Source organism: Coturnix japonica, chromosome 11 (assembly GCF_054131305.1).
Source record: "Coturnix japonica strain WE chromosome 11, WE-NBRP24, whole genome shotgun sequence".
NCBI classification, from domain to species: Eukaryota; Metazoa; Chordata; class Aves; order Galliformes; family Phasianidae; genus Coturnix; species Coturnix japonica.
The window spans coordinates 6,522,958-6,550,901 of NC_140673.1; the positions used below are offsets into that span (position 1 = coordinate 6,522,958).

Below are 27,944 nucleotides of genomic sequence, written 5' to 3' on the forward strand. Positions count from 1 at the left end.
TGCAGCTAATATCTGTTCCTAAAAAGTGTAATATTTGCAAAGAAGAAAATGAGACATTAAGTACTTTCATTAGCTCCTAATTACTCCTATTATAAACTGTCACTGTTACTTAGCGATTTCCTCTTTTCCTGAGCAAAACCCCTCTTAAAGCAAGGACAGAATTCAGTGCAGCCTTTCCATACCCAACCCAGAGAGCAGCCAAAGCAGCTCTCACTCAAACACTCACAGGATGCTCACATTGCAGGAGGGCACAGCAGCTCACAGGGCTCTACCAGAGGAGAAAACAAATCCATGCATCGCCACAAGAAACACCATGGAGCAAATGATGTTTTTGGCAGAGAGGCCATGGATATAAAGGGTAGAGAATAGGAGGAAGGCACAGAGATCCCAATACATAAAAAATTCAGGCTGCGTAATGTAAAAGCTTCTCTCTTTGACCCATTCAGAGCTGGATCAATAAATGCTTTTGAGGAATATTCTTAGCATCGTGTGACTTGCAGATATGTGTTAACTCAAAATATAATGCACATCTCCACTGTTCTGGCACCCTAAAGGAGTGCTAAATATAGCTCAGAATCCGACAATGTTTTTTGAAATACCTCATTTGTTCCCTCCGTGTTCTTCTGCTTTGATAATTATTTCTTTTCATCTCTCCCTGACTCACGCACAGAGGCGACCAAAGGAGAATGAACAAATAGAGGTGGGAGGAGAGTGGAGAAGTGGCACGGATTTGAAAAGCTTTGAATGCCTTCAATCATCTGGAAAATCACAAGAAGCAACCTTTTAACTTCTGTAATTAAAGACTCATGACACATAATGCTGAACAGCTTCAACAGTTCACTACTACGGACAATTACATTTTCGAGGCCTTTCTTCATTTTCTTATACAGCTTTTCAACAGCAGCACTTTGGATGTCATGCTGGAAAACAGAATAAATAAGTATGCATGATCGTGTCCACAACATTAAGATGTTAACTCTCATTCACAAACACGTGGCATTTAAGATTTTAGGTTCCTCCTTCCTATACCTTCTTAGTCTCCATCTTCTGCCTGATTTTGGCAGCAGGTATTTCAAAACTACAATATGTAATCCTCAAAAGAGAGCCTGCTGTTCCACGTTCCATGCAAATCACACAGGACTGCATTGGGAACTGGTCACATCTCAGTAAGACTCCCTCTATAATTCAAAGATAATGGCAGATATGCTGCAACCCAGAATTTGGATAAATCAGTACCTCCCAACTGAACACAGAAAAGTTGTGAAGTAATGATATGTATTAAAGATACAAATCGTGTTTACATCTGGAGAGAGAGAAGTTAAATACAAACTGAGGGAAAAAAAAGTATTTTCAATCAAATCAAAAGACATGGAAATAACATAAGATAGACAGAAAGCGTGGCTGTACAATATGGTGACTGCAGGCTCCTTCTCTTCAAGGAGATGCTTCTTCAAGGGGAGACAGCACTAATTCTATCACTGCTCAGGCCCAGGAGATCAGATTCCGAGCAAACAGAATGAATTTGAAAGTAATCCATGTCAGACCCGTTAATACCACAACATACATCTCCTTGACATTAACAGAGACCAACAGACACAAATAAAGTGCAGACAGCAGATAATCTGCTTATGTTTCTGCTCTGCTTTTTAGGTAAGAATGGATTTTGTGAAATGAAAGGGCTCACTGAAAGCTGTATGCAAAGTTATTTTGCTAGTGCTTATTCAAGAGTTCTTGAACTTAGAAGGATGAAAACATGGCTGGTTATTTCTCCTGAATAGCCTCCCACTGCTATGAGCGAGGCTCTCCAGCACCAGGTGTTTAATCTTCATCCTATGCAAGTGAGCTTAAGAAAACCAGGAAATTTGTATCCATCACAAAGTACTTTCTCAGCCTGCTGCTATAACAGACTTACAGATGGACCCACACATTATGGATGTGTAGACAACTCAATGAAGGCAGCAAAAAAATTACTACTTTTTTAAATACAAATAGGGAATATGAGAATAGTAACTATTAGCACACGTTCAATAGTTGCAACAGACTAAATTCCATATGTATATATAATGCGTTAGATGCTAAAGGAGACCAACCAGCAAAAATTAAGAAGCAAACTATATTAGCATTTCACTTCTGAGAAGAATGTGACCCGCTATAATTAAGATAAATGCTTACATTACACTATGGGTACATGTAGCACGTAGAACATTATTCACTGTAACTGAAATAGGAACATTTGATACTATGGGCTTTCCTAGGCAGGTAGGTGCCACTGCCACAGACAACGGCATTACCCTGCTGACCAAACCATTCCCTTCAGACCTGCAGTCCCCATCCTGCCTGTCTCCTTAGTAGAACCATGCAGAGCTTGGCAACGTAAGGATCTACTGAACTATTCTGCATTGAAATAGCAAGAAAATCCTCAAGTGCTGCACCAAAAAAATCAGGTGAAGAGGCTCTACAAATCTTTGTCTACGTGCTGAACACATGTTCTCTGACAGTAACTTTCATCCTGCCAAATGCAAGTACAGACTGATACCATTCGAGCCCCATCTTGTAATTGGAAGCATTTGTCTGTATTGTTTCTATTTTATATCTCTCTTAAAGGCTTCATCATCACTTCATGACCTAGCTTGTCATTTCTATGGCATTTGTTGCAACAAATAACAAGGCCAGCTTTCAGCACCCAATTACAGGGACACTGTTACCCTGTAAATGAATAAGACAGCTTTTCATTAAACTTGCTCTCACCAATACATCACTACCAGTGATGCATCCTGATGGATTTTAGTCTTGTTTCTTATGGAAATCAACCTTCCCCAGCCCATGTGGGGCTCCTGCCTCCCTCCCTCAAGATCTCAAGGGGCAGAAGAGATGCTCTCCAACCAGCGATGGGTAACTAATGCAGAGCTGCTCCACGCTGCCTATACTGCCTGTAGACAAACTGTTTATGAGTGTCATAGAATCACAGAATTACTCAGGTTGGAAAAGACCTCAAAGATCATCAAGTCCATAACCTAGTCCTAACCATAGTACTTGTACCTGTGAATAGCTAGCTGTTTCCTAATAGATGCTGGATAACACCTTCACATTCCTTAGAGCCTACAACACTACATCAATGACTTACAGGTTTCTCTGAGCAGGGAAAGGTAACGTCCTTCACAAGATCTCCCTTCCCTTATTTACATTTTGGGTTGGGTAAAACATTCTTCGTGACACAGATTTCATCTGAAATTCAGGTAACTCTGCACAAGCTGTCCTCATTCCCATTTCTCCTCTGTAGTTCATTTTGAGGGAAAGTACATTATTTTCTAGCATTCAAGTTAGTTACCCTCCATTTCTTCCAGAAAGGGCATCCCAGCTTACTCTTCCATCCAAAGGCCTGTAATCTTTACTTTGGGCGGTTAGCTGGGTATTACTAATTATTAAAACAAGTGCACCCTGTCGTGGGAAATCAGAATGAAAATAGGTAAGGGTGGCTGTGAAAGCTTCTCTTGTCTCTCTTGCTCAGTCCTATGGGGAGAAATCAATTAACTAATCAAACACATAAGAAGAGCATCACTCCATAAGCCAATATCTGACAATTCTCCAATCACCAAAAGCATCACTGGTGCTCAGAGGCTTCACTCAGTCCTATCTGCTGTGTTTGCTTCCAGGTTCCTGCAGCACCTCCTGGCCCTGCTCCACGCCCTCCCTGGAGCCCTGCCTGTGCCCAGATGGGCTCTCTGTGTGGTGCAGTGGGAGAAGGACATCCTTCCTCAGCCTCCCATTTTACATAAGCCTAAACAGCAGCCCTATGCACAAGGCTTCACCCAAACAAAAAGTAGAAATTCAGTGTCCTCAGGCTGGTTCTGTGATCCAGGACCACATCTCAAGCATAACGCACAGGTTCTGCCTTGCTGGTACGGCACTGAGTGCTCACACTCCTAAGCATTCTCCAGGAGCATTTATCTCACAGGTCTACATGGTCTGAAAACATTCCACCTCCTGGTGTTCCTTCTTGGAGACTGGGATGAGCATTAGGTCTCAAATCTTGAAAGGCAGAACTGCAGAAGGCAGAGTGAAAAAGAGCTCAGCACAAACTCACATGCAGCCCTACAAGCCCTTTACCTCCTCTGAATTCAGTACTAACAACAAAACAAGTGCTAACCAATGGTTGTCCATTTTACAGCCTATAGCTACACATCTGATCAGGCTCTGAGCCCCCCAAAAAAAGACCAAAATAAAAACAAGAAAAGAATTTTTTCCAGTCACTGCTGAAAGTAAGTTTAGAACCAAACTGGTTACCAAAACCACTAATATATCAGGAGACAGAAAGAATCAGGTCCAAATTTAAAGCTACGTTATCTAATTGTGAATATTACAATTACTTTGAACATAAGCGATGGTTAGTAAGACAGGATATAAATCTACTGGCAGCAAATATTAAATTCAGGCTCTAAATCTTAATTGTGAATTCACGGAACCTCAAGAACAATCAAATATAAAAGTAACACAATGTATGCTAATACTGCCCTAATTTTGAAGTAAAATGATTAATAAGAAAGCAGGTCAACTCAAGTACAGCCAAAGATGCTGCTGCAATGGAGCAGAAAGAACTGACAAGGCTGAACCAAGAGAAAGCACAGACATAACCTGAGCTTGATTTATACACATGAGATTATTTTCTTGCAGACAATGAAGAAGGCACAAATAATAAACTGAAGCGTGACCACTGATCTTCTGTTATGCAGAAAGCTCTCAGAGGCTGCAAGAAGGCTTCTTGTCACAGGAGTCAAGGAATCATGTTAAATGTCTAACAAGAAACCTACACAATGCTAAAAATACAAATAGAGAGAGAAGATCACAGCTTTGTATATGAAACAGAATTATTTTTCCATTAAAAGAGTACATTTACTACCAGGTTTCAGATTTCAGCTCTATTTTTGAATGTTCAAATATTCTGTCAGTCAGCAGAGACAGTATCAGATGGCACTCATGAAAAATAAGATACAATCTCGAACTAATTAATTTGCTATACGATGCCTCTTATGTTCATATAATCTTACTCTACTTCAAGTGAGAACAGGAAACGCTGTTAAATGACAAAGAGTGATGTAATAGATGCAGAATAGGTTGGGACATAAGGGTTCAGCAAATCTATAACAAAACGTCGCTAGTGTCTTTGGAATTCAGACATTCTAATAAACATTCTAATATAATTACTTTCCAGAGCTACATTCTTATGTTTTTACTGAAATAACCTATATTTTAAGTTTCTCAATAAGCTTATAAAATAACGGTAAAAAATGCATTATGTATAAAATAAGCACTTTAGCTATTTTACTTCACACAGATGAGAAACGTGACTTTTCTGACCATACTTTAACATAATGTTTTCAGTTCAGCACACACACACAGATGCACACTTTCATTATGCAAGTCCTCTGTTCTCATTAGTAATGCTGCTGATGCATTTGTCTCTACTGTAATGGAGCTAGACATGAGTCATGTCGTGTAGTTGCCTAAAAATCACAAGTCCAGGGCTCTCCATATTACTGGTAACTTAAATAGAGAGAACTGAGCACAGGCTCCTTAGTACTCCAAGATTCTCTCAAAGTCAACCGGAATTCTTCTTGCAGAAGGAATGAAAAATTAGACCAAAATATCTGTAATTAATAATTGTAACAAGCTGACAGCTTTAGAAACTGCTAAAGGGACTAACACTCATATGTGGAACTTAGCAGAGAAAAAACACAAACGTACCTTAAACACCAGTTTTATTCACAGAACACTTTCAACTGATGCTGGTTTTAAAGAAAATGTGAACGTGTTATTAGGGGCAAACCACACGTACTGTCTGTAATTGCAAAGTGAAAGGGGTGGGATGAAAGTTCACTACAAAAAGCAGGTGAGAAAACCCAGTTGTGGAGATATACTGATGGGCAGGGCAAGCTAGATGCTGCTTCCAACCTCGATGCCTGTACAGCAGCAGGATGGCCAGGGTGGCACCCAAAGAGGCAGCCGTATTTCATCCAAGTAACGTGACAACAAAGCCAACAACTGCCCAGCCCTCACTGTGCCCATCAAAGACCTGAAGAGCCCATTCAGTAGAATGATGCTGTCAACACCTAACTTGCCATTGATGAGCCAGCGCTCATAGAGGTGCAGCAAACAGCAGAACCTCTGAGAGCTCATGAATCTCAGAGCAGATTAGATTCCAATCACTATGTCAAAATGTTGACGCTGTCTGCAGTGGGGTGGCTCTGGGAAACACCAGGCCCAGCTCCCATGGTACTCCCCTGGGAAGGAGGGAGTTCACATGGAATGAGCCTTGGCAATGAAGGGATGACAGGAAACATCTTCATTTCTTGCTCAAGGCACTTAGTGGGTGAAAACACCAGCAGGGTTAATTTGGTTTCAGAATGCTTTAGCTAAGCTGGAGGTTGAAAGCAAACAACACATCTCTTCAAACACACACTTCTCTTTTGCAATTCAAAGTTACACTCCTCTCATCCTTCTGATTTTCAGTCTTGGCACGGTGTCAGCTCACTCCTCTCCTCCACACCATGAATTCCTCTTCCACCACAACAGCAGCTCCAGCAGTGATGATGCTCGGCTGCTCCAAGATGGCCAACAAAGAACCAGGCAGAAAATGGCCAAGGATGGTCGCCCCTGCCTGGCTGACCTCATGCAAAGAAACTAGCCCAGAAGAGTGCAGATGAGATAGAGAGCACAGGCACTCGGTTAGTGCTTCATAATATAATAGTTAGTAGTTCAGTTGTCAAAGAGATCTCTAATTACACTGTTTGAATCAGAAACCTGATGCCGATGGTACTGATGCTAACAGCTTTCTTTCCTTTTTATAACTACAAACATCTCACATATTTTGGATCAGCTGTTGTTTATTAAACTAAAACTTCCCTAATATTTCTTTCAGTACCCCAGAACCTCTTCTTGATAGGAAACAGACATCGTTTGTTCCATGGCCAGATGAAAAGTCAGGGCTGCTTTTCTACAGGATCAATTATTCCATTTCTCTCTTGAATCTTACCCCAAATAAATCACAAACAGATACTCCTCACCTACATGACATTCCAAATCTCTTTTTACCAACAGCGAACATTTTTTGGCTTGCTCTAAATCTATTTTTTCTACCACAGACAAAATGAGCATCACAAGAGCACTTTGTTGTTTTATTTTTAAAATACAAGCATCACTTAATGCAGCAGATCCATCAAATCAGAGGACCACCGTGCACAACTATACCAATGACCAGCTGTACCAATGCCCAACTGTACCAATGCCCAACCATCACAACCATGCTGCCCCCCCAGAAGCACTTCCAATGCAAGGTAACTCAGAAGCAAGGAATGCATGAGGAAAACACAGTAACACCTCCAGCTGTACTTCAGCATTTACCCTCATTTACTCTCAGCAAAATTGAAGGAAACATAAAGAAGAGAAAGGAATCTCCATAAACTCCTCCAAAATGCCAACTCACCACCAAAACAGTTTCTTTACCTGTAAATTTACAAATAAAAGCAGAGACACATCGTATTTCAGCCCAAAAGAAAAAGCTGTGAGGATCTGGCACCTGTGCCTGAGGCTTGCTGCCAAAACACACAAATTCTAGTAAAAAAGGTTTAGCAGCACGTTTCTTTTGATACCACGGGATGCATCTCAAGTAGACTCAGGGCTAGACACAGCTCCTTTGAAGGATACGACCCCTCTTATAACCTCATAAAGGCTTTTACAGAAGTGAAGAACATATCAAAGTATCAGCAAACCTGGATTTTAAATTCATATTCAAATAAAATCTTAAAAAGCCAGAGATCAAGCACAGAAATTAAAGCAGAGTCAGCAAATGATACTAATTAACTGCTGCTTCCTGAGGTGCCAGATACCAGAAAGTACAGCCTCCTTAAGTCCTGAGTAGAAAAATTAAAGATCTTAAAGATAACGTTGTCACAATAGCATGGAATTGCATTTGTATTTATTGAATTATTTTAACGTTTTATGTCATCTTCATAAACCACTCCAAGTTATTGCCTGGAAAACATGAAATAGCCAGTATTTCAGAGACAGCAGCGTGGGGTGAAGGCCTTTCCCTGACAGCCTCCTTGCTGGATTGGCTTTGGTCGTTTCAGTGCAGACTGTACTTATCTGACTCCAGCCACAAAGCAGCCCTCAAAGCCCTTGAAATGAAGAGAAAGCTCCCACTGAAACCTGCTGTTATATAACTGTTTACAATCTTAAAGTATACACATATGTGTACACATACAAGCTGCGTGAGCAGTCATTATAGAAACTGGAGAGCCAAAAATCCACCTGGTTATAACGCGATTATTTTATGACCCTGTTCCCCTACTGAGGGCACAGGTGGAAAGGAGACCAATCTGCTCCTGACCTAACAATTCATTACTCTCATCACACAGATCTCTCCTTCAAATGTTTATTTTTAACTTACTGCTTGCCATTAAAGATTCCAATCCACAACCTCCTGCAAAAGCCTTGCTGAAGACACAGAAAGCATTACTGCCTTCAGCAGCACGTCCCGCTGCTTCTGGGGCAGATCACCTTCATGCAGCCCAGTCCAGCAGGAGCCCTTCAGTTCTCAGGGTGCAGGGTGAGGTGAAAGAGGAGCCCAGAACAGCTGGGGGAAAGGAGGCGAAGCAGGGCCCTGCTTCATCCTGTTGCTGGAACAATTTAGGGACAAAAACCGCCCCAGGTTTAGTCAGTGAGCATGAATCAGAGATTTAAATGGCACGCTGCACTGAAAAGGATCTACAGGGATAGAAAAGAGGGGGGAATGTATCTTGCAAAAGGACACAAATGCCTTAGATTTGATGCTCACCATTTCAGCATAGATATGAGCGCAGACATCCAGTACCACAGCAACATTGAGCAGTGCCTGGTCCCCAAAGCCCCAGGCTGGCTGCCCTGCACAGCGTACCAGCAGTGCCCAGCCAAGGCCCCAGCAGCTCCTGCCCCACTGCCCCAGCAGAGCTGCTAACGAGAAGCTGCGTGCTGCCACCAGTTAATAAGCGTTCAGAGCCTGGGGCTGCAGCAGACCTCTTGCAGAGGTCAGAACAGATCAGCTTCAGCGCTGGAAACATCATTTGTCCATTTACAATTATAAATTTAAACATCACACAAGAACAGCTTTTAAATAATACATGCCCAAGTATAAATAACACTCGAGAGATCATTCAAGGGCAGAAACCTTCACAGGATGCAGGTATTCAAAGACTCTCTTACCTAAAGAATGGGAAATGTGAAGTACCTGCATGCTCTATGTGTGATGCACCTCATTGTCTCTCTGTCACCCCATCATACTTTCCCAAGTCACTATCTTATTTCTCATTTAAGTATTTCATTACCTGGACTTCATCCATGAAGCATTTAAGCTTATTCAAATAATTTACAGAGGAAAAACAAGACAACAGGCAGATGTATTCCACATCAAGGAAAGGAAGAAACAAAAGGCAATATCATCAAGACGCAGAAATGCCCTCAATGTGATTAATGCTGACATCTCTGATCCTCCTCAAAATTTCAGCTTGTCCCTTTTTCCTAATGCTGCTGCTCATAAAACTGAAACCACGGGCTGGAGCGAATGGCACATACAAGGAGTAAGACCTCTTTCCCTGGCAATCATTGCATGTATACAAGTTTCCTTTCAATCAGAATCATCTGTGCTTTGCTCACAGTGAGCCGCAGGGTGATGAGCACAAACACCCGCAGCATTTCTGCCATGTTCTTCTCAGGAGGGTCAGGCAGCAGACAGGGTAAAGCAGTAATAAAATCCCAAAGATCTACAGGCATTTTTACGGCTTCAAATAGCATTTCCCAGCCTGCTGTCAGCACATCTGAAAGCACAAGGGCCTCCTTCTACTTGCCCTGTCCTTCGCAGTACTTCAATAAAGGAAAAGCCCAGAGAAATGGTGGATGTGAAAGTGAGATGAGTGGTTGGCAGAGTTTCCTCCAGGCTCTGCTGAGGAAGAGTGCCCTTAGCAGCCTCTCCTCTGCTTGTGCACTGCCCTATTAGCACCTCAGGCCCGTGGAGCCCTACTCATGTTTTCTGGAAGGATTTTCCTGCTATCAAACAGAGAAAGGAGTCTATTAACGGAGCTTTGCATTTTGGCTCAGCAAACATCGCACATTCCTCCCTGAAAAGGCAGCTCCAGGCTGGGCACATCACTGCCGAGCTGCTGCTGGCAAAGGCTTCTTCCTACTGCAGCAGCACCCCGAGGCAGAGACACAGACATTCAAATGGCAGCACAAAAATCCACAGCCCATAGGCTGGGCCACAAGCGTATCACGGAATCAATACGTAATATGGAAAGATGAAAGAGCTCCATGTTGAGAACCAGCCATGGGATGGTACACAAACTAATTCATTTCCCATCAACTTGACATCCTGTTGCAGCAACTACCTTTTGTTTGTATTGAAACTCCTTCTGCAGAATAAGAAGCTAATGAAACTGCAAATCATTGCGTCGATGCTTGACTCTAAACAGCCAATTTCTAATATGGGCTGGCACATCACCAAAAAAAAGCAGTTTTTACCAGCTTTGCTGAGGGTGAAAACAAAGCACAGCTACAGATATTCAGTTGGCAAATACTAACACAGTAAAATATTTGTAATTACAAAATAAATGCTGTTTTTAAAAGGTTTTCATAAACTGTACCATGAAAGGCGGCTCATTAAAGAACAGTGAACTGCTCAGCAGAGGACACACAAAGATTCTGCCCAAAAATAAACCCAGCATGACGCCTCGTGCTTTACCAAGTACAATCACAAGACGTGTTTGTAAGCAGAAGTGGGGAAAAAAATACATCTTACTATGAGAAAATCAGTAAGAAAACACTTAAAACAACACCTTACGCTTCTTGTGGCCACAGTTTTCTTTCCCTGTAAGGAATGCTTTAAGAGGAAATCACTTGGGTGTTTCAGGAAATAAAGGAGCACATGATGCTTGGTGAAGAGAAAGTCACTTTCCTGGTCGCACTTCGGCTGCCATTGCATGATTGGGGTTTTCCTGCTGTTTAATACAAGATGATGAAACTTTATATAATAAAGACAGACTGAAAATCACAACTGACAGGCTGGAGATTGAAATTTCTACTGGGCTTCTTTTAAACCCACCAAAACATCCAGCCTTATCATTTCTGAAAGAGAATTCAGCACCAGCTGGAGTCCTCAGACAGCATTAGTAAAACAGCAACAAACCTCCCTTAGATAACTCTTGAAATCAGGAGTTTAAAAAGCTTGGAAAAAAAAAATAATGAAACACACTTACTAAATGGACAAATTCATGTGACTGACCACCACGTCAAATTCTGTCATCCAGGGAACAGCACCAGGAAACACAGGGTTGAACTTGGCTGGGGATAATTCAATAAACTCCAGGTTTATATAGAACAGGCTGGAGCATGATTTCAGAGCAAGTGAAATTCTGGCTTCAGATACATGCAAGTCAGTTCTCTTGCACCAGCATTAGATTGATGTTCAAAGAAAAATAAAGCAGGGAACCTGGATACCTACAATTCATATGCAGGGTAGGGGATTTCTCCCAGATTCTGTCCCTTCAGCATCAGCCTGAGGGCCCAGGAAAGTGCCACATGCCAGCTTGACACATGGGGAGGGAGGTATTACTGCCTGCCCCATGGGCTGCTGCATCAATCCTATGGGGCTGCACAAGCAGGGTTCAGCTAAGGCACTACTGATACAAATGAGCTAGCTTGTGTATCTCAACACTTTTGAAGCTACAGCACCACATAAATACGCACCTGGCGCCTTCAAAGTTGCGTTTCTTCTTTTTAATAAAAGGTTTGGCCAGCTACAAGGATTTCCTAGAACTCTCCTTGGATTTCCAAAGGTCACACCAAAACCTGTTACTGGAAATGCCAACGAAGCACTAAGCACAAATGCAGAACTACTTCATTAAGTTGAAGCCAACCACACAACCTGGGAGGAATAAGGCATTGCTTGCTGGCCAAGTCCTGTGCTCTAAGAACCTAACTAGGCAGGAAACTAACTACATTGCTACACAGAGCACAGATACAGGTCTGGTTTTTGAGATGAGACAGGGTTGAACAACCTTCTGGAGCTGCTAAGAAGAGCCTTCTGAAACAAACAGCATCTTTTCTAAAGAAGGCAATACACACGTTGCCACTGACGTGAATACGTGCAAAGAACTCTACTTGCTTCTCCGCAGTATCTGTCAGGGCTCATCGTCAGCAACAGCTCAGTTTAGCTAGAGGAATGTTTCAAGTCATATTTCAATCTGCTTTAAAGGCTGTGTGATGATAGAAACCAGCATACAAACACTGAAGACAGAAAGCAGGCAGTCTTAGTTTGGGATTTTAAACAGGCAATTCCGAAGTCCTTCAGAAGGTCGCTGGAACCCAGAAGAACTTGCACAAAGAAGAGAGCGTAACATCAGGGAACTACAGTCAGGCTGGGTTTGATATACACAATATTACTTTATTCCATCGTTTTATCTTTCTTACAGGTTTAAAAACGTACAGGGGTTCAGAACCACCTCCACAGAACAGAGAGTACATCAGTATGGGAGATCTGGAGTCAAACCACAAGTGTGCAAACGTGGTTAGCTTCCATTACAAAAAGTAATAGGCACGATCTTCACAAATGCGTTTTGGTGAAAGAAGGAATAATAGTGCAGTGCTAAAAAGGCACCAATAGTCGGGGCCTTTTTTAAAAAGCCAATAACCATCGAAGAAAATGACATTTGGTTCAAAATAATGATTTAGGTGTTTTATCAACCAACATGCATCTGAACCCCTGGCAATTGATTTCACAAACCCAACGTTTCCGCGCCCTTGCGAAATAAAAAAAAGATTTAATTGGTGGACTTGAAAGTCAGTTCACTACAAAAGGAAATACCAAAGCTCATTTGCCTGTGTTTGATACCCAAATGTCTTGTTCACCTTCTCCGAGAGCATCTGGCTGGTGAACATCTATTCAACAAGTATTTCTCTGAAAACAAGTACAGCGTTTTAGTCCTGTAGCACTGACCTACCCCACGTGCTAGAAAAAACATCAGGCACAGACCACAGCTTACGTTTGCTCTTTAAAAAATAACAGCTGAAAAGAATACAGTATGTGCAAGCTCGGTTCACACAGAGGATTGGCAGCTACAACAGTAAGCCAGACTTCCAAAAGAAAAGGTTTTGTTATTTACTTTTAATTTTCTAAGCAGTGATGCACACTGCTGTGCGCCATTACCATATCTGCGTTAGGATTATTTGTGTAGACAATAAAGGAAAAGCTTTAGTACACCCTAAAGGACACTACATCAACACCGTGTGCTACTTTAACAGGATCGAGAGAATGAAAGACAGAAGAAGTCAGTCCTTACAGGCGGGCAGCTGCACTTCCTCAGCTTACCTCATAGGTGCCCCCAAACTAAACCCCTGCAACAGAACAGGACCTAAAGATGCACAGGATGGAGGGGGCCGGCGGGGAAATAAAAAGAACTGAAAGGGGGAGGTTTGGTGACAGCTATAGCAGAATGTGCCATTTTATCCGAAAGCATCACGCCCTGCGTAGGCTGTATGCACTGCAGGTTGTTTGTGTAACTGAAAATGGTTTACCAGGTGTGAGCAGAGACAGAGCTGGTTATTGATCTGCAACATCTACTGCAAGTCCTCAGGAATATAATTTATGGATAGCCACTTACTGTGTAGTTGATTGCTTCCTCGTAAATATATTTAAATTCAGAAGGCTACAGTATATTCTGACACAAAGATAGTAAGACAACTTTTCTACAAGGGCGAAGAGAAGGTAGTAACTAACTCATTTGTTTTGTGAGGACCCTCCTGCCACGCAGGAGCTGCATCCTGCCCTTTGGAAGATTTAAGTTCTCTGACTTTCTCTGTTGTCTCTGCTGAATGGCTGTGCTCATAATTTCAGAGCTACAGTCAAGAGTCCAGTGACCCCTCCTACAGCAGCCTTTTCCTTTCCCAAAAACACTTTTCAACTCATCTCTTAACAGCATTGCAAAATATTCAAGTAAACATTTCTCCTCTGTTAAGTCCCCAGATACAGCAAACACTATCAAAGCTCCTCGTTTGATGGCACACAGCAGTGTTCTTTAAATGGAGCAGGAATTAGCCCGTTTCCTTGGTTTAGGGTCCTGTACATCCCTGTCCTTTAAACACGTGCAAGATGAACACATGGTCTCTGACAGTCTCCGTAGTCCCAGCCTGAAAACACTGTTGGAGAGGCTATAGATCACACAGTTGCAGAAACTATTGCTTATAGCAAGCCATGTCGTTAAGAAGGAAAGCGCGGGGTTCTCCAACACCCTAGAGCTCTCCAGCAGAAAGTATATGATATAGGGGAGCCACAGCATGTAGAACACGCTGGTGATCCGAAACAACACCATGGCATAGCGGCGGTCAGGGCTGTGCCCCGTCTCCCCAGCAGCATCCACTTCGTGGCTGGGAAAGCGAGCCCTGCGGTCGTTGATCTCTTTGGTGTGCTGCCGGCAAATCTTAAAGATGTGGAAGTACGTGAAACATATGACAAAGGCAGCAGGAGCGTACAGTAAGCAGACAATAAAGCCAGTGAAGTAGGCATTAGTTAGCCAGGAGGTAGCACACCACTCAAATATATCTCCGTGGTAACCAGGTTTTCCCCAGCCGAAAAAGGAAGGCAAGAAGATCAAGCAAGAGTATATCCAGATCAAAATGATGCAGATTCTCAAGCGACAAGGTGTGACCAGTTGATTATAGGAGAGAGGCTTTGTTATAGCGAGATAGCGATCCACGCTGATGCAAGCCAGACATGCCATAGACACACTTTTTAGCACGGAGATGATGTATCCAAAAACTTGGCACGTCAGGGACTCGTGGACACCTGTTGAATATTGTAGCAGGGACAGCGTGGGGACCAAGCAGCTGACTCCAACAAAAAGGTCTGCGTAGGCCATGGTCTGAATGAAATAGCTGGTGGTGTAATGGTGCAGAAGCGGGGCGCAGTGGAAAACGAAGATAACAGTCAGGTTACCCGCGATAATCAGAAAGGTGAGCAGGACGATAACGACCGTCTCAAGGATACAGATGTCGACTGCGTTGTAGTGACCAAATCCCAGAGGGCAGGAGAGGTGCTCAGACAGGTTCACCACGCTACCGCTCATATTCAGAGTCCTCCATTCAACCCATCGCGACCGGTTCATGTTTTGTGGTGGGATCACTGTGACTGGAGGCAGCGGGCAGGTGACCCGCTCAGCGGCAGCCAGGCTGCTCCAGCGTCCCACGGTCTGTCCTGCAGCTGCTGCCAGCGCTTACAGTTGGGAGGGTTCTACAGTCCCGTAAGCAGTTGATGCTCCTCAGCATCAGCACATCACCTCTGGTGCACCTTAGCTTTAAGGAAAGAAAGAAAGAAAGAAGGAAAAAAAAGAGGAAAAAAAAGAAAAAAAAAAAAAAAAGAGAAAAAAAAAAAGGCCAGAAAGAGAAAGGCCACTGATCAGCTGCTTCAGTGCTCTTGACCAAACCTTAGCAAACACAAGGCACTTCTAAAGCAAGCAGGTACCATGAAACAGGGAAAGAAAAACCGAAGAACCACCTTCGTTCCCCAGGGTGAGGGGGGGGAGGGTTGGGGGGAAATCTCTGACTTTTATTTTCCTGAGAAAGTCATTGACTTTGGAACACAGCGGGGTGAGAGGAGGGAGGGAAGGAGGAACCTTGGCACAGCTCAGGGCTCCTGGACCAGCAGGTGCTAGAGGTCATCTTTTAACGTCGCAGTTTAAATCAGAGTGACTTGAGAGTAAAGGAAAAAGTTCATCATCTAACGCTGCCTTTTCTGGCTCCGTCTGGGAGATGGCACTCTGCCTTACCCACGCTGTTTGTTAGGAAGGTAAGGAAAACACTTTTGTCAAGGTTAATTCCAACAGACTCACCACCGTTTGGGTATGAATAATGAATTTTATTTGGAGGGAGACGGGCGGGGGACAAGGCAGGTTTGTCCTCTGATTGCCCAGGAAGCAAGCATACATCTCACATACAACGAGGAAGATTGCGTCTATTCACGTAAAAATCAAAATGCTTTAAGAATAGGCTTTGGAGACTTGGGTCAGTATTCACAATCCCTTTAAAGCAGTTACCGTCTGTTCCAGTGATCAATGCCAGCAGCATACCTCAAGGTCCACACAGACCAAAATAAATCCTCTTCAATTCTTATTTCGGCATCGGCAATTTAAAAATCATCATCTTTGGAAGCTCTGCCACAGCAGAGCTCAGCACTCAGGAGTTCACGGGTACAGCCATGGCAGAGCTCACCTCTGTAGCAACACCTGAATCATTTCACAAACCCCCACAGCACAGCGACAGAAACTTCCATCTGCATTCTGCTGCGATGCTAACGAAATGCTGATTTGACCAGAAAGGCTGCCATTGTTTACTACTCCATTATCCTGCTGTTTCGCTTCATCTTCTACGTGGTTTCAGGGCTCTTACATTTATAGGTGATCGGTGTGATAAATAACTGCTTAAAATAATCGTTCTTCTAATTGCAGGACGTTACCTTGCTCATTGTATTCGCAGTTGGGGAGAAAGCAAACATTAAGAGAAAGCATCTGGGTTCAGTTTGAAGTAAATGCTCCATCAGTTCCGGAATCGTTAGGCAGGTAAATTAATTGCACGCACTCGTGGTTTCCGAAAGGCCCCAGAAATGCCACAACCGCCTTTATCCGAGAGTTCTGGAGCCCGGCGGGGGGAAGCGAGGGATCCACACACACCGATCCCAAGGTCATTCCGGTATTAACGCTGGCATCTGCTTTAAGTCTCTGCAAAAGTCCCCGGTGCGTTGGGCAGCCCTCGCTGCGTCCGCAGGAGGGATTTCAGCTGCCAGACAAGAAACATTTTCTCCAATCCTGTCGCAGCACTTTGATACAAACCATTCCAGTCGGAGTTAATTTCCTGCCGCGCATCCCCACGCCGCACAGAAAAAGTCCTTCGGTTTTCAGAACGCCCCAGAAATCCCGCCGGCTATTCCCTCCGTCCACGAGCGGCACAGCGCACACAGAACCACTACTTTTTCCTCCGCTTCTTTGTTACGGCAATGAGAGCTGCCTCCCCTCCGCGCATCCTCGCCAGCCGCCGCCCGCCCGCGCTCTCCTACTCGCCGTGCTGCGGCTGCGGCCGCCGCCGCTCCGCTCCCCCGCCAGCGCCGCTCGCACCTGAGCCGCCCCTCTTCTTTCCTCCCCTCCTCCGGGCCGGCGCTGCGGCGTCCGGGCGGCTCGGGGCAGCGGCGCCCCCCGCAGCGCAGCGGGGGAACGGCGGCGGGGATGGACGGACGAGGAAGAGGCTGAAAAGTCACGCGTGGGAACGGGAAGTGGCCGCACAAACCGACCAGAAACATCAGTCACCTACACCTGACTTTCGCCACCACAAGCAGAGCCACCAACCTCCACGTTTCGCAGACCAGGCTGCTGGGGACCCATCCAACCTGGCATTGAGCACCTCCAGGGATGGGGCATCCATAACCTCTCGGGGCAGCCTGTGCCAGCACCTCACCACCACTCTGACTGTAAAGAACTTCCTCCTAACATCCAACCAGAATCTTACCCACCCTGCCCCCCGTTCCTGCCATGGGGTTCAGGGCTGCATCCAGCCCCCAGCTCCTCATGCTAAGTACCCACATAGAGCCCCATGAGTCTGCAGGGACACTGGGTGCCTAACACAGTGATAAATGGAGATATGAAGATACCAACCCCGTACTTCAGGCTACAGGGATCAGCAAAATACATCTGCAAAGCACAGCGTGGGAGAGTTTGACAAAGGGATTTCAATGCCATAGAACCAAAGCAAGGCAGAGCTGCCATACTCAGCCTGGAGCAAGAACTGCGGCCAGCAAAGAGAGTGGCTGCAACACAGAATGCATCCTCAGAGCTGGGCCCCACATGAGTGCCAGTCAGCAGCAAACTCCACTGGCTGGTTTTCAGTGCAGGTGCCTGAATTATAATGAAAGGGATGAAGTAAGGGAGTGGACATCCCTTATTTGTGAGCAGATTTCCTCCACGACAGCAATAAGGGCCCTGCTGCAAGCTGCCAGCAGCCCTGCCCTGTGCTGCTCCCAGCAGCAGCTCCAGGTGCAGCGCTGCCTACTGGAGCTACTGATCCTAACTAAGACTTTCCTTTGGAAGAAGGCTCTCAAGATCACATGATAAATGGAACTCACACACTCCACTGAGTGCTACAGGCACTCCCAAACTTCTGAGCTTCGACTCAATCGAAATAAAACACCCTGGAGTAAACCATCCATAAAGAAATGAATTTTCCTCAGGGAAACGCTGTCAAGTGTAATGAATGGTGATCATTAGCATTCCTTAGAAATTAAACATAGCATCTGCTTGAAGAAACAGCGCTTAAGACAAAAGTGTCTGCAACCACAACTAACCCACCTGCCCTTAAACCAGCAGTAACATCACAGCACCCCAAAGACCACCTAGTTCAACCCCCCTACTGATTTTAACTCTGTGTTCCTATATACTTCTCCAAGGCACACTTTGACATAGCTGTGGTTTTACTAATACCTTCCTCTGCAGCAAGGCAGAAAGTTGGAACTAAATGCTACAGATATATCTGAACTAGTATTCTACAAGCACATCAACAACTGGACACCAAGAGATTATATGTTCACAACACACGTTTTCCATTCTTCATTGTCTTCAAAAACAAAGCAAACAAAAAAACCTATGCACAATGCTAACTTTAGTTCACCCAAGAGCATCACCTCTGTTTTGCCCTCCAAACTTAGCACAGAACTCCATGCCAGGCCCACACATGCACTCAGTGCTGTACAACCAGCCCTCCTTTCCCACCTCAGCACAGTACCTTTACCTTTCACAAAGACACACTTGGAAGCAACGTGCTGCTGCCGACTGCTGCAACGCTGTGCTGAGAACTACAGCACACACACACACAGAGAGCACTTCCATGTGTAATTCATCTTCTCAAAACTGCTTAGAACCCTTCAGATTATCCACTTCACTCCAGTTCCCCTTTCTGAAAACACTGCCAGCACTACAGGACAAATTCCCAGCTGCTTGTCAAAATGAGATTCCATTCCCCTGTTTATGGACGCAGCTCCCATTAAGCACCAGCTGAATATGACAGGCTGCCTGGAAACGCGTGATCTCAGGGACAAGTCAGCTTTGCTTATACAATGGGAACATTCCACCCTAAACTCTGCCTTGAGTTTAGCGGCCATTAGGAGAACAAGCGAGAGCCTGAAGTGCTGGAGCTAACAAAAGCAGCTGAGAGCTAAAGATTCAATATTTACCTTAGTGCAAAACCTGCTGAGGATGATGTGGAACTTCCCGAGAGCAAAAAGGGGAGAACAAACCAAGCAAATCTGGGATCTTTCAAAGACTGCCTTCAAACAACGTGACTGCTATTCCACCACTTCAGATAAGAAATGGATGAGAAGAACGTGGAAAGGATATGGCATGGAAATTATTTATAAACTGAACCGTGGTACAATTTCTTTATATAGATTTCAAGCTTCATTTAGGCTGAATTTTCCTCCCAGCTGGAACAGCTGAAGAGGTAGCACTCATAGGCTGTGTGCTGCCAGAGAGTGTATCAGCACCCACTGACATCAAAAACAGCAGAGAAAGGTCCAGAAGCAGCACCTTACCAACAGGAGCCTATAGGGAAAAGTCAGCAAACAGCAGCAACAGAAGCAGACTCCGACATGGCACACAGCACTAACAGGATGCTGGAAATGCCAATGAACTCCTGCCTTTGCTTTCCCCACAGTTAAAAGTTAGCTAAGTCAGGTTTCAAGGTATTTCATATCTGGTAACTGTGCTTTGAGCTTAGTAATATCTAAATGCATTCAATTTCAAATAACTACTGATTTTGTCTTAAATTAGATTATATGAGGACATTTATATTTATAGATAGAAATTGGCACATGTAAAATGTTATGCGAGCTGAGAAATTAAGTTCTGATATTTCTTTTCCTAATAAAGAAAATGACATTATTTGCCATCTAAGAAACAAACAGAATTAAACGCACACTTTGTTAGTGCCGATAGCAGGTAAAATATCTTGTTAATAAAAACCAGCAGAAAACTGAAGAATAGAGTGTCCAAGTAGAGGCAAACCAATGAGCTTTCCATGCTATACATTCCATTCCAAGATTTCACAAGGGCACTTTATCACATTGCCCCTTAAAACGCGCAGCTGAATATCTATGTTTCAAAGCAGTGGGTTTTTTATAACTCGATTTTAGGTCTTACAAAAACCTTACAAGTCCTTCCAGGTCGAAGTTGCTCTGATAAGTCTACAACAGCAAAAAATAAATGAATCTACATCAGTTCTGCTCCATGAAACCTGAAAAAACTGATACAATTTCTCTATGTAAATGCTGACTGCTTTGTATTTGCTTCATTTTTAATTCTATATTACATCTACAAACCAGACCTAGGTGCTGTGTTTAAAACTAGCACTGAGACATCTTATTGCAGCCCTTCACCGAGCAAATCATGCTGTGGATTGCTAAATCCCAGGGCAAAAGACAAAGCTTTTGAGAGAATCTATGAATGCATTTTACAAACTCATTTGGGGAGGACATTGCCAGGCAATAGAGAGTTTAAACCTATAGATCAAATTCAAGGCCAACTTTTTTCACCAATACTAAATTCATAATAAAACGTCTCTCCTCTGCTCAAAGCTGAACCCTGAAACTAAACACCAGACTCTTTGTTCATATTTAGAGTTGTTATAAGTAAGCACCCCACAGCTGGCAGATAAACACACTGACCCTACCTACTTGTCATGACAGCCAGGAAGGCCACACAGAAGTGAGTGGAAGCACTGGGTGCTGCAGAGGCATCTTCACCTGGCAGCTGGAAGTAGTTGGGCTGGAAAAGTCACACAGCACATTTCTTCAATGCTCTTCCTCCCAACACATCTCTAATATTTGCTGCAAGAATAAGCTGAGCTTAATTTGTTCTTGTGCTTCTAATGAAAAATAAGATAAAGAATGATGTGACAAAACAAAAGATAGTTATTGGCTTCAGAACAATCTTGAAAGCAATCTTATGGTAAGAAAAAGAAACAAGCAAGCAGAAAGAAGGACAGCTTTCAATGGCATAAAGAAATACACTCCCATATCACTGCATCAGCAGCAGTTATCTACACTGCATTTACTGCCATTCCGTGTAATGAAATGAAGATATTTGGAAGTGACTCCGATAGTTACGGTGTTTGAATACACAACATACAATGAACAAAATGAAATCCCAGCAGCAGTTTTCTACACCAGGAAAGGTATTTATACAGTGATCTGTATTATTTGTTCTGCCCAAGTTATGAAAATGCTCAGTAGTCAAAAAACTCAGTAGAAATTGAACAGAACTAGATTAAAAAACAATATCAGCTCATGTTCTAATCAAAGCGCTCGCAGGGGAACAGCTTTGCTATGATTCCTTCCTCCCCCCCCCCCCCACCCCCACCCCATAAGGTTCTTTGTAAAATAAAGCTAAAAAAAAAAAGGTTACTTTCAAAAAGCTATATTTTATTGTTATGGCAACTGATGTGCTAAAAATAAAGAAATAAAGTTGTTATGGCAACTAGCATTTTAAAAGGCAGTCAAAAGTAGAATAACCAAACATTCTGCTGGCTTAAAATGTAATGTCTATGACTCAATTTTCAGAGAGAGCTTCAGAGACAAGTAGTGTTCTTTTTTTGACGCTGCTCCGGAGCTCACAATTAGCACAAGCTCCAGAGTGCTCTGCAGAGTACAAGGAAGGAACTGGAGGAGATCAGGCATTTCAACACTGCAACTCCTCTTGGTCCACCCTGTGCTGCTTCCTTACTGTGCTGAGCAAGCAGAGTTCTGCCCCTTTATACATACAGGATTACACAGATTATTATAATTACTGGATCATACTAGCCTACAGTGTCTGATAGATGGCTGGTCAGCCTTGCTGTGAGCCCTCCCCAGAGCAGACAGTCACAGAACCTACTCTCTGCCACCCAATGCCTGGCACATGTCAAAATATGAAATTAAGACAGCTGTGCACCGTTAACTTTCCAAGGCCCATAGTCAGATAGGCCTTAATTAATGCTAAGCAGAGTATTTAACAACTGCTTCAGGGACTTGAGTCAGTAACTTTTCCTGGGAGTAACTTTAACTGGAAATATTTGCACTGGAACCACACACACAGTGGTCACCCCCAGTTCCTTGCTGGGGACAAGACAAGAATGGATGTTAAATGAGGAATCCATGACAAAGCCAACAGCTTCTGCACAGGAAACTCCACATACAATACTATATAGCAATTCTCTTCAGTCAAGATAAACCTTAGAAATAGGAAAAAGCAAAGCTTTAAAGCAAAGATTTTAGCAGCATGCTCTGTAACACTCAGACTGAAAGAGCCAGGCTGCATATTTTCAAGGCTTGACGCTGACTCAACCAGCCAGTGAAGACAAAAGACGCGCTGATGAGAGCTTTCTATGAAATTTGTTTCCTCATTGTGTAATAGTCTAAAATTAATCGAGTGCATGGCTGCTTGAAGTGCAGGTATTCAATCCCAAAGAAAGCTTGCAGCAGACCAAACAACACACACCACCCAACTGAGAGCTACGTTCATCCATCACCTGCATTCTGCCTCGCATGGCAGCTGCACAGAGATGCACCTCACCACTACCATAGGAAAAGGGGGAAGTTCTCTGAAGAAATACATAGAAAACACCACAATGCAGCTGCCTTCAGCCACAGTGAAGAAAACCTCTTCTGCCTGAAAATGCACCCCCAAATATGGGGTTTAGCTTAGAGTCAGGCTGTATACTGTACTGTCTGGGCAAAAAAAGGTTACATGAATAACAATAAATCCCAAAGTATGATCTAAAAGAAGTCATACATAAATTAAGGTTGAAAAAGGCATCAGGATCCTTTCACGTATTAGACGTTAGATTGCATTCAAGTGATGCGCTCATGGCTTATTATTACTACGACTGCTTGCTCACTAAGATTCTGAAACATCAGCTCTCAGCAGTTAGTCACAGGAAATACTGCCTGTTTTGAGAACTGACTCCTGTGCTACCTTCTACATGTGAAAGTTTAGGACCTCAGATTGAGCTCTTAGAGAAAATACTTGATTTAAAGCTTTCAAAAGCACACAGCTTCAAGCAAAGACCACTGCAAGCCAAAACTGCAAGCACCAATTCAGATTTTCAAGACAGAGAATCATCTTTAGATAGTCACTGTGTTAGGATATGCCAATGCCTTTTGCATGGCTTGGTGTCAGTTCAGCAGCCAGCTGATGCACAAATGGCCTTAATTACAAGTCAGTCTGAGGCTGCCCCCATTTGCTTCTGGAGACTAATGTCACAATTAATTTACATGTGCAATATCAGAAATTAGTCACCCTTATAAACAAGGCATTTAAAATACAATTGCTTTGTCTTTCAGAGCAGCTTTCCAATTTCCAGACTGCAGATGCTGTGCAGATAACATCACTGAACTCATCTCTAACTAGCAGCTGCATTATAGCAACATACACAAAATGATGCTTTGTCTCTTCTGCTCACGTTCAAACAGCTCCAGCCCTCAAGTAACGTGGCCTCCTGAGCACCAGTTACGTGACCTTTGCATGGAAGGAGGGAATGGTTAGGAAGAAGCCAGCAAGCAAAGAATTGCAGATGAAAGGCAGCACCAAGAGAACATTGAAAAGATAAATGCTGTTAGGAATTGTAGAGCTCTCAGGCTGGCCTGGGCTCTGAATGCCCTGATAGAGCTGGAGATGTCCGTGTTCATTGCAGGGAGGTAGAGGTAGCTGACCTTTAAAAGTCCCTTCCAACTCCAATGATTTTACCATTCTCAGAACTGTTTACAACTGATCAAAAACTGATCAGTTTGAATACTGGTATGTTAACAGGTAAACCAGGATAGCTATCAGTGTTGTATTTATGGAGGGATATGACAGCGCTTTAGAACTCGTTCAGAGGTGTGAAGCACTTACCACAACTAGCAGCTTTTATCGCATGCTAAAGAAACAGAGAGATACTGAGATATCCCTGCTCTGTTCTGCCTAACAAAGCCCTCTGTATCATCATATATATCAGTGTACATCCAGAGACTATGAGAACGTCAATTGAAGTATCAGTTCTTCCAGTAACCATCAGTTAAGCCTCTTCAGGCCATAATACTGTTATTATCATTCTATTTCAGTTGACGCTCCCATGCTTCTGCAGATAATGGATTATAAATGTACACAGATCCCAACAGAACGTGGCCTCTGAGAGAACAAATGCAAATCTCATTTGCACTCTCCCCTTCAGAACAGATGTGTGAGTGCATGTGATGTTTAGAGCTGGTACGTCCCGCAGCGCCCCAAGAGTCAAGGTTGCATCCTGAGTGTCATCAGTGCTTGTGCATAGAAGAGAAAACGCAGGCCAGTTCTGCCTGTGCTACAATGCTTTTTACACAGGCCCTGCAAAAAAATATTAAGAGTTATTTCACATATTTTTTGATATCACATATAAAGGTTAAAATTTAGATGACATAAAAATTACTAATGGATGCTATATTTTTTTCCTTGCAGAGAGCTGTTATTAAACATAAGAATTCCTTCAGAGACAAAGAGTGAGTACCACGTTTTCCCTTCTGTGCACACAAAATTGAAAGATTTCCTCCAGATGAGCAATAAATGAATCAAAATTTGACAAATTAAATTCACCTCGGGGACATTTTATTCCTGAATTCCTAACAGAAGTATTAACATTTACTATGCAACGAGATACCTTGGCACATTCATGATAAACTAAACCTTTTATCTGAAGTCTAAATTTAAATAAGGCTCTTTAAAGAATTAAAGCCTCTGTCAAGTTCTGCTCTTCAGAGGCAGTATTTTCTTATTAATTTCTGTATAGTATATAATTGTTATTCCACAACACGCAGAGTCACTAAAATAGTTCAAACAAGGGGAAAATCTGCCTCCAGCAGTAACCAAAATACCACTAATGAGGTAATAATAACCAATACCAAAGATGAGACATCCTGCCAATTCAATCAGTGTTTGACTGATCGTTCCCTAGAAACCACCACATTAAACTATAAAAGCATCACGAATCTACCTGACCCAAAATGAACAATCAAGTTTAACAGATCAATTAAATAAAAGCCATCCTAGTCTCAGCCCTTCAGGGAAGGCAGAGGTAAGTAAAACTTAAGAACCTGCCAATAGATATGAGTTAGCTGAATAGAAAACAAACACAACTCTGAAAATACTACACATATGTCTGATTATCTGTTCCTGCACAGTTACCATATCTCATTCAAAATGCAATAAAACAAGTTGATGGAAGAACTTATTCTGGATGTCATCACCAAGAAGTGGAAGAAAGAAAGGTTATCAGATGAAGTCAGCATTTCCAAGAGGAAACTGTGCTTGACCAACCTGGTAGACTTCTGTGATATCATGACTAGCTGGGTCAGTGAGGGGAGAGCTGCAGACACTGCCTACCTTGATTTCAGCAAGGCTTTCGACACTATCACTGATAACATCCTCATCAATAAGTTAAGCAAGTGCGGGACAGATGAGTGGACAGAGACACGGACTGAGAACTGGCTGACTGACAAGAGCTCAGAGAGCTGTGATTGGCAAACAGTCTGGTTGGAGGCCCACAGTGCTCCCCAATGGTCAGTACTGGGTCTGGTTTTATTCCACATCTTCATAATGACCCGGATTAAGAGGTAAAGTCAGTCTGCTGACACAGTTAATGTGCCATTCTGGATGCTCCCTTGTTGTTGGTAATCAGCCTGCTCAGTAGGCAGAGCTCAGATAATACGGACAACCCCCACTGAACCAAGCAGAAAACCACACAGAAGTTGCTCCACTCCACAAAGAAGGGTAAATAAACTCTCCCACTTTCACTGAGGACAAACAGATTCTGAACACAAATATTTGCCACGAAAATGCTCCAATGTTTCAGTCCATTAACCAATCTGCTGTGGCAGCTGGTGAACAGTCATTTTTTAATTAGCCTCCCTTACTGATTAATTAGTCTCAGAGCACTGAGCAGTAGAACCCAGCACAATGCCATTGAGACACAAGAGATTCCTCTTCCTGGTGCTAGTTTTACATCCTTTGGTATAGCTGCAAATAACAAGCTCAGTTCATTTTCCACTCAAACTAAAATAGTCTTTTTTCTATATACTCAACTCTCTCAATCCACAACTAAGGAGTTTCAATGCAACTCTTTCACACAAATAAAACACATGGCATCAAGGCTCCAGTTTCAAAGCCAATCACATTTTATCACATTAGACTCAGTGGCTTATTTGTAATCTCCTCCATATCCCATTTTCTGCCTATGCTAACAAACTTGCTTTAAGAAAAGCCAAGCAAATATCACCTTATTGCTGCCACCAAGAGACAGCAGATTGCTGACCATTTACACATCAGTTCTGACAGAGTCAGAGAGAGGTGTGACAGAGCATCATGACTGCTAAAGGCCACTACCTGTGTGTGGTGCACATTTTTATGTCTGAAATTGTGCTATCATTCACTAGGGACACATGTTCAATATGCCAACACTGTTCTCCTTCCACAGCTGGCAGTTTCCCAGGCCTCACCCAGTAGTTTTAAAGCTCCAGCATTTAATATATTTCCCTCTGATGCCCAGAAGATGCAGCCACAGATCAGGTATTGTTTGCACAATACAGGTAACCCCAGCTATTGCTTCAACATGGCACCTCTGACAGTAGAATTATAGTGTTAGGAGAGAGATGTGACATGAAGCAAGGGGAGGGATCAGTGTGGGACAGCATGGCTGCAGCTCAAAGGCAAGCAGACATGGGGCATGACACAGATGTTGCTCCCACCTCCAACACACCTGACTCTCAGGACAGTCAAATTCAGAACGCTGAGAACGCTGCCATCTCTTATTGCAGAATTGCTCAGGTTGGAAAAGACCACGTAGCAGTGTCTTAAAGGAAGACGCACGTGCTTACCGAAAATACTCAAGTAGTCAAGGAGACAATGAAACTGTCCAGATGTAGGCACAAATGGAAAGAATCAAAATGAAAGCTATGGGAAGAAAAGTTAATTATGGAAAATAATAACACACGTGTATTGGGACAGCATTGCACAAACAATGCAGCAAAATCAGTTCTGCTTTGTCACACAGAAGAAAGTGAACAATGAGTAATACTCAAATTACAAACCTGCATCTCATTGCTGATACACAAGATATTGCTACCAGAAAGCTTCCAGCAGGACTCAGAAGGATACACATATGACAGTCCTTTAAGTAGCTTAATTCACTTTATAAGCACACAAAACTAAAACCATTTTCCATCAGATATAGTATAGAAAGTTCCTAAAAAACATCTGATGTTTTTCTGTTGCATCCAACCAACAATGGACTTTATCTTTAGTTAGGCAGAGTAGCTCTCCCATTCATTTATTTCCATGAACTCTTTCATCCCATGTGTGCTGGGTGATGTTATCACCAGTAGCTCTACATGTGGTTTGGCTACAGAAGAAAGCTTATGATTACAGATTTATTTCAGAAGAAAACTGAATTTGTACAAATGCCTCAGCAAATAATTCTATAACCCATACACGTGTATGCAACATCTATCATCTTCCAAAATACACACCACCAAAATACTTCTATCACAAAAAGGCCAAACGTGGGCAAGGTATTTTTAAGGCATGAGACCTTAGCTGCAAGATCACATTTGTATTTTAGAAGCTCTCCACTCCCTCCTCCACAGCGAAACAAACGTATTTGGCACTTTTGGAAAGCAAGCAGAAAAACAATGGAGGTGGCTTTGATGCAACATACAGCTGACAGATGTCCTGCAAATGGTTTCCAAGGAAAATACAACCTAACCACCACCTCAAAAAGAACGTATACACCTTCATCTTTATTAACTGGTAAAGGAAAAAGAAGTCATGATGGCAGATCTCACT

At 43.1% G+C, this 27,944-nt stretch overlaps 2 protein-coding genes across 11 annotated transcripts in view; both read right to left on the minus strand.

Moving 5' to 3' along the window:
- The window catches only part of RABGAP1L (RAB GTPase activating protein 1 like), a 159,838-nt gene that overhangs the window by 91,951 nt on the left and 39,943 nt on the right, over window positions 1–27,944 (minus strand). The window lies entirely within an intron of this gene.
- GPR52 (G protein-coupled receptor 52) lies at window positions 12,449–17,130 on the minus strand. Its single transcript, XM_015869572.3, has 2 exons — window positions 16,146–17,130; window positions 12,449–15,372 (listed from the first exon to the last, which is right to left on the minus strand). The coding sequence occupies exon 2, from the start codon at window positions 15,183–15,185 to the stop codon at window positions 14,100–14,102; it is 1,086 nt and encodes a 361-aa protein (XP_015725058.1). The 5' UTR covers window positions 15,186–15,372; window positions 16,146–17,130; the 3' UTR covers window positions 12,449–14,099.

Excerpts from the sequence above, each read along its gene's own strand:
- GPR52 (XM_015869572.3), bottom strand. The coding sequence starts at position 15,185 with ATGAACCGGTCGCGATGGGTTGAATGGAGGACTCTGAATATGAGCGGT.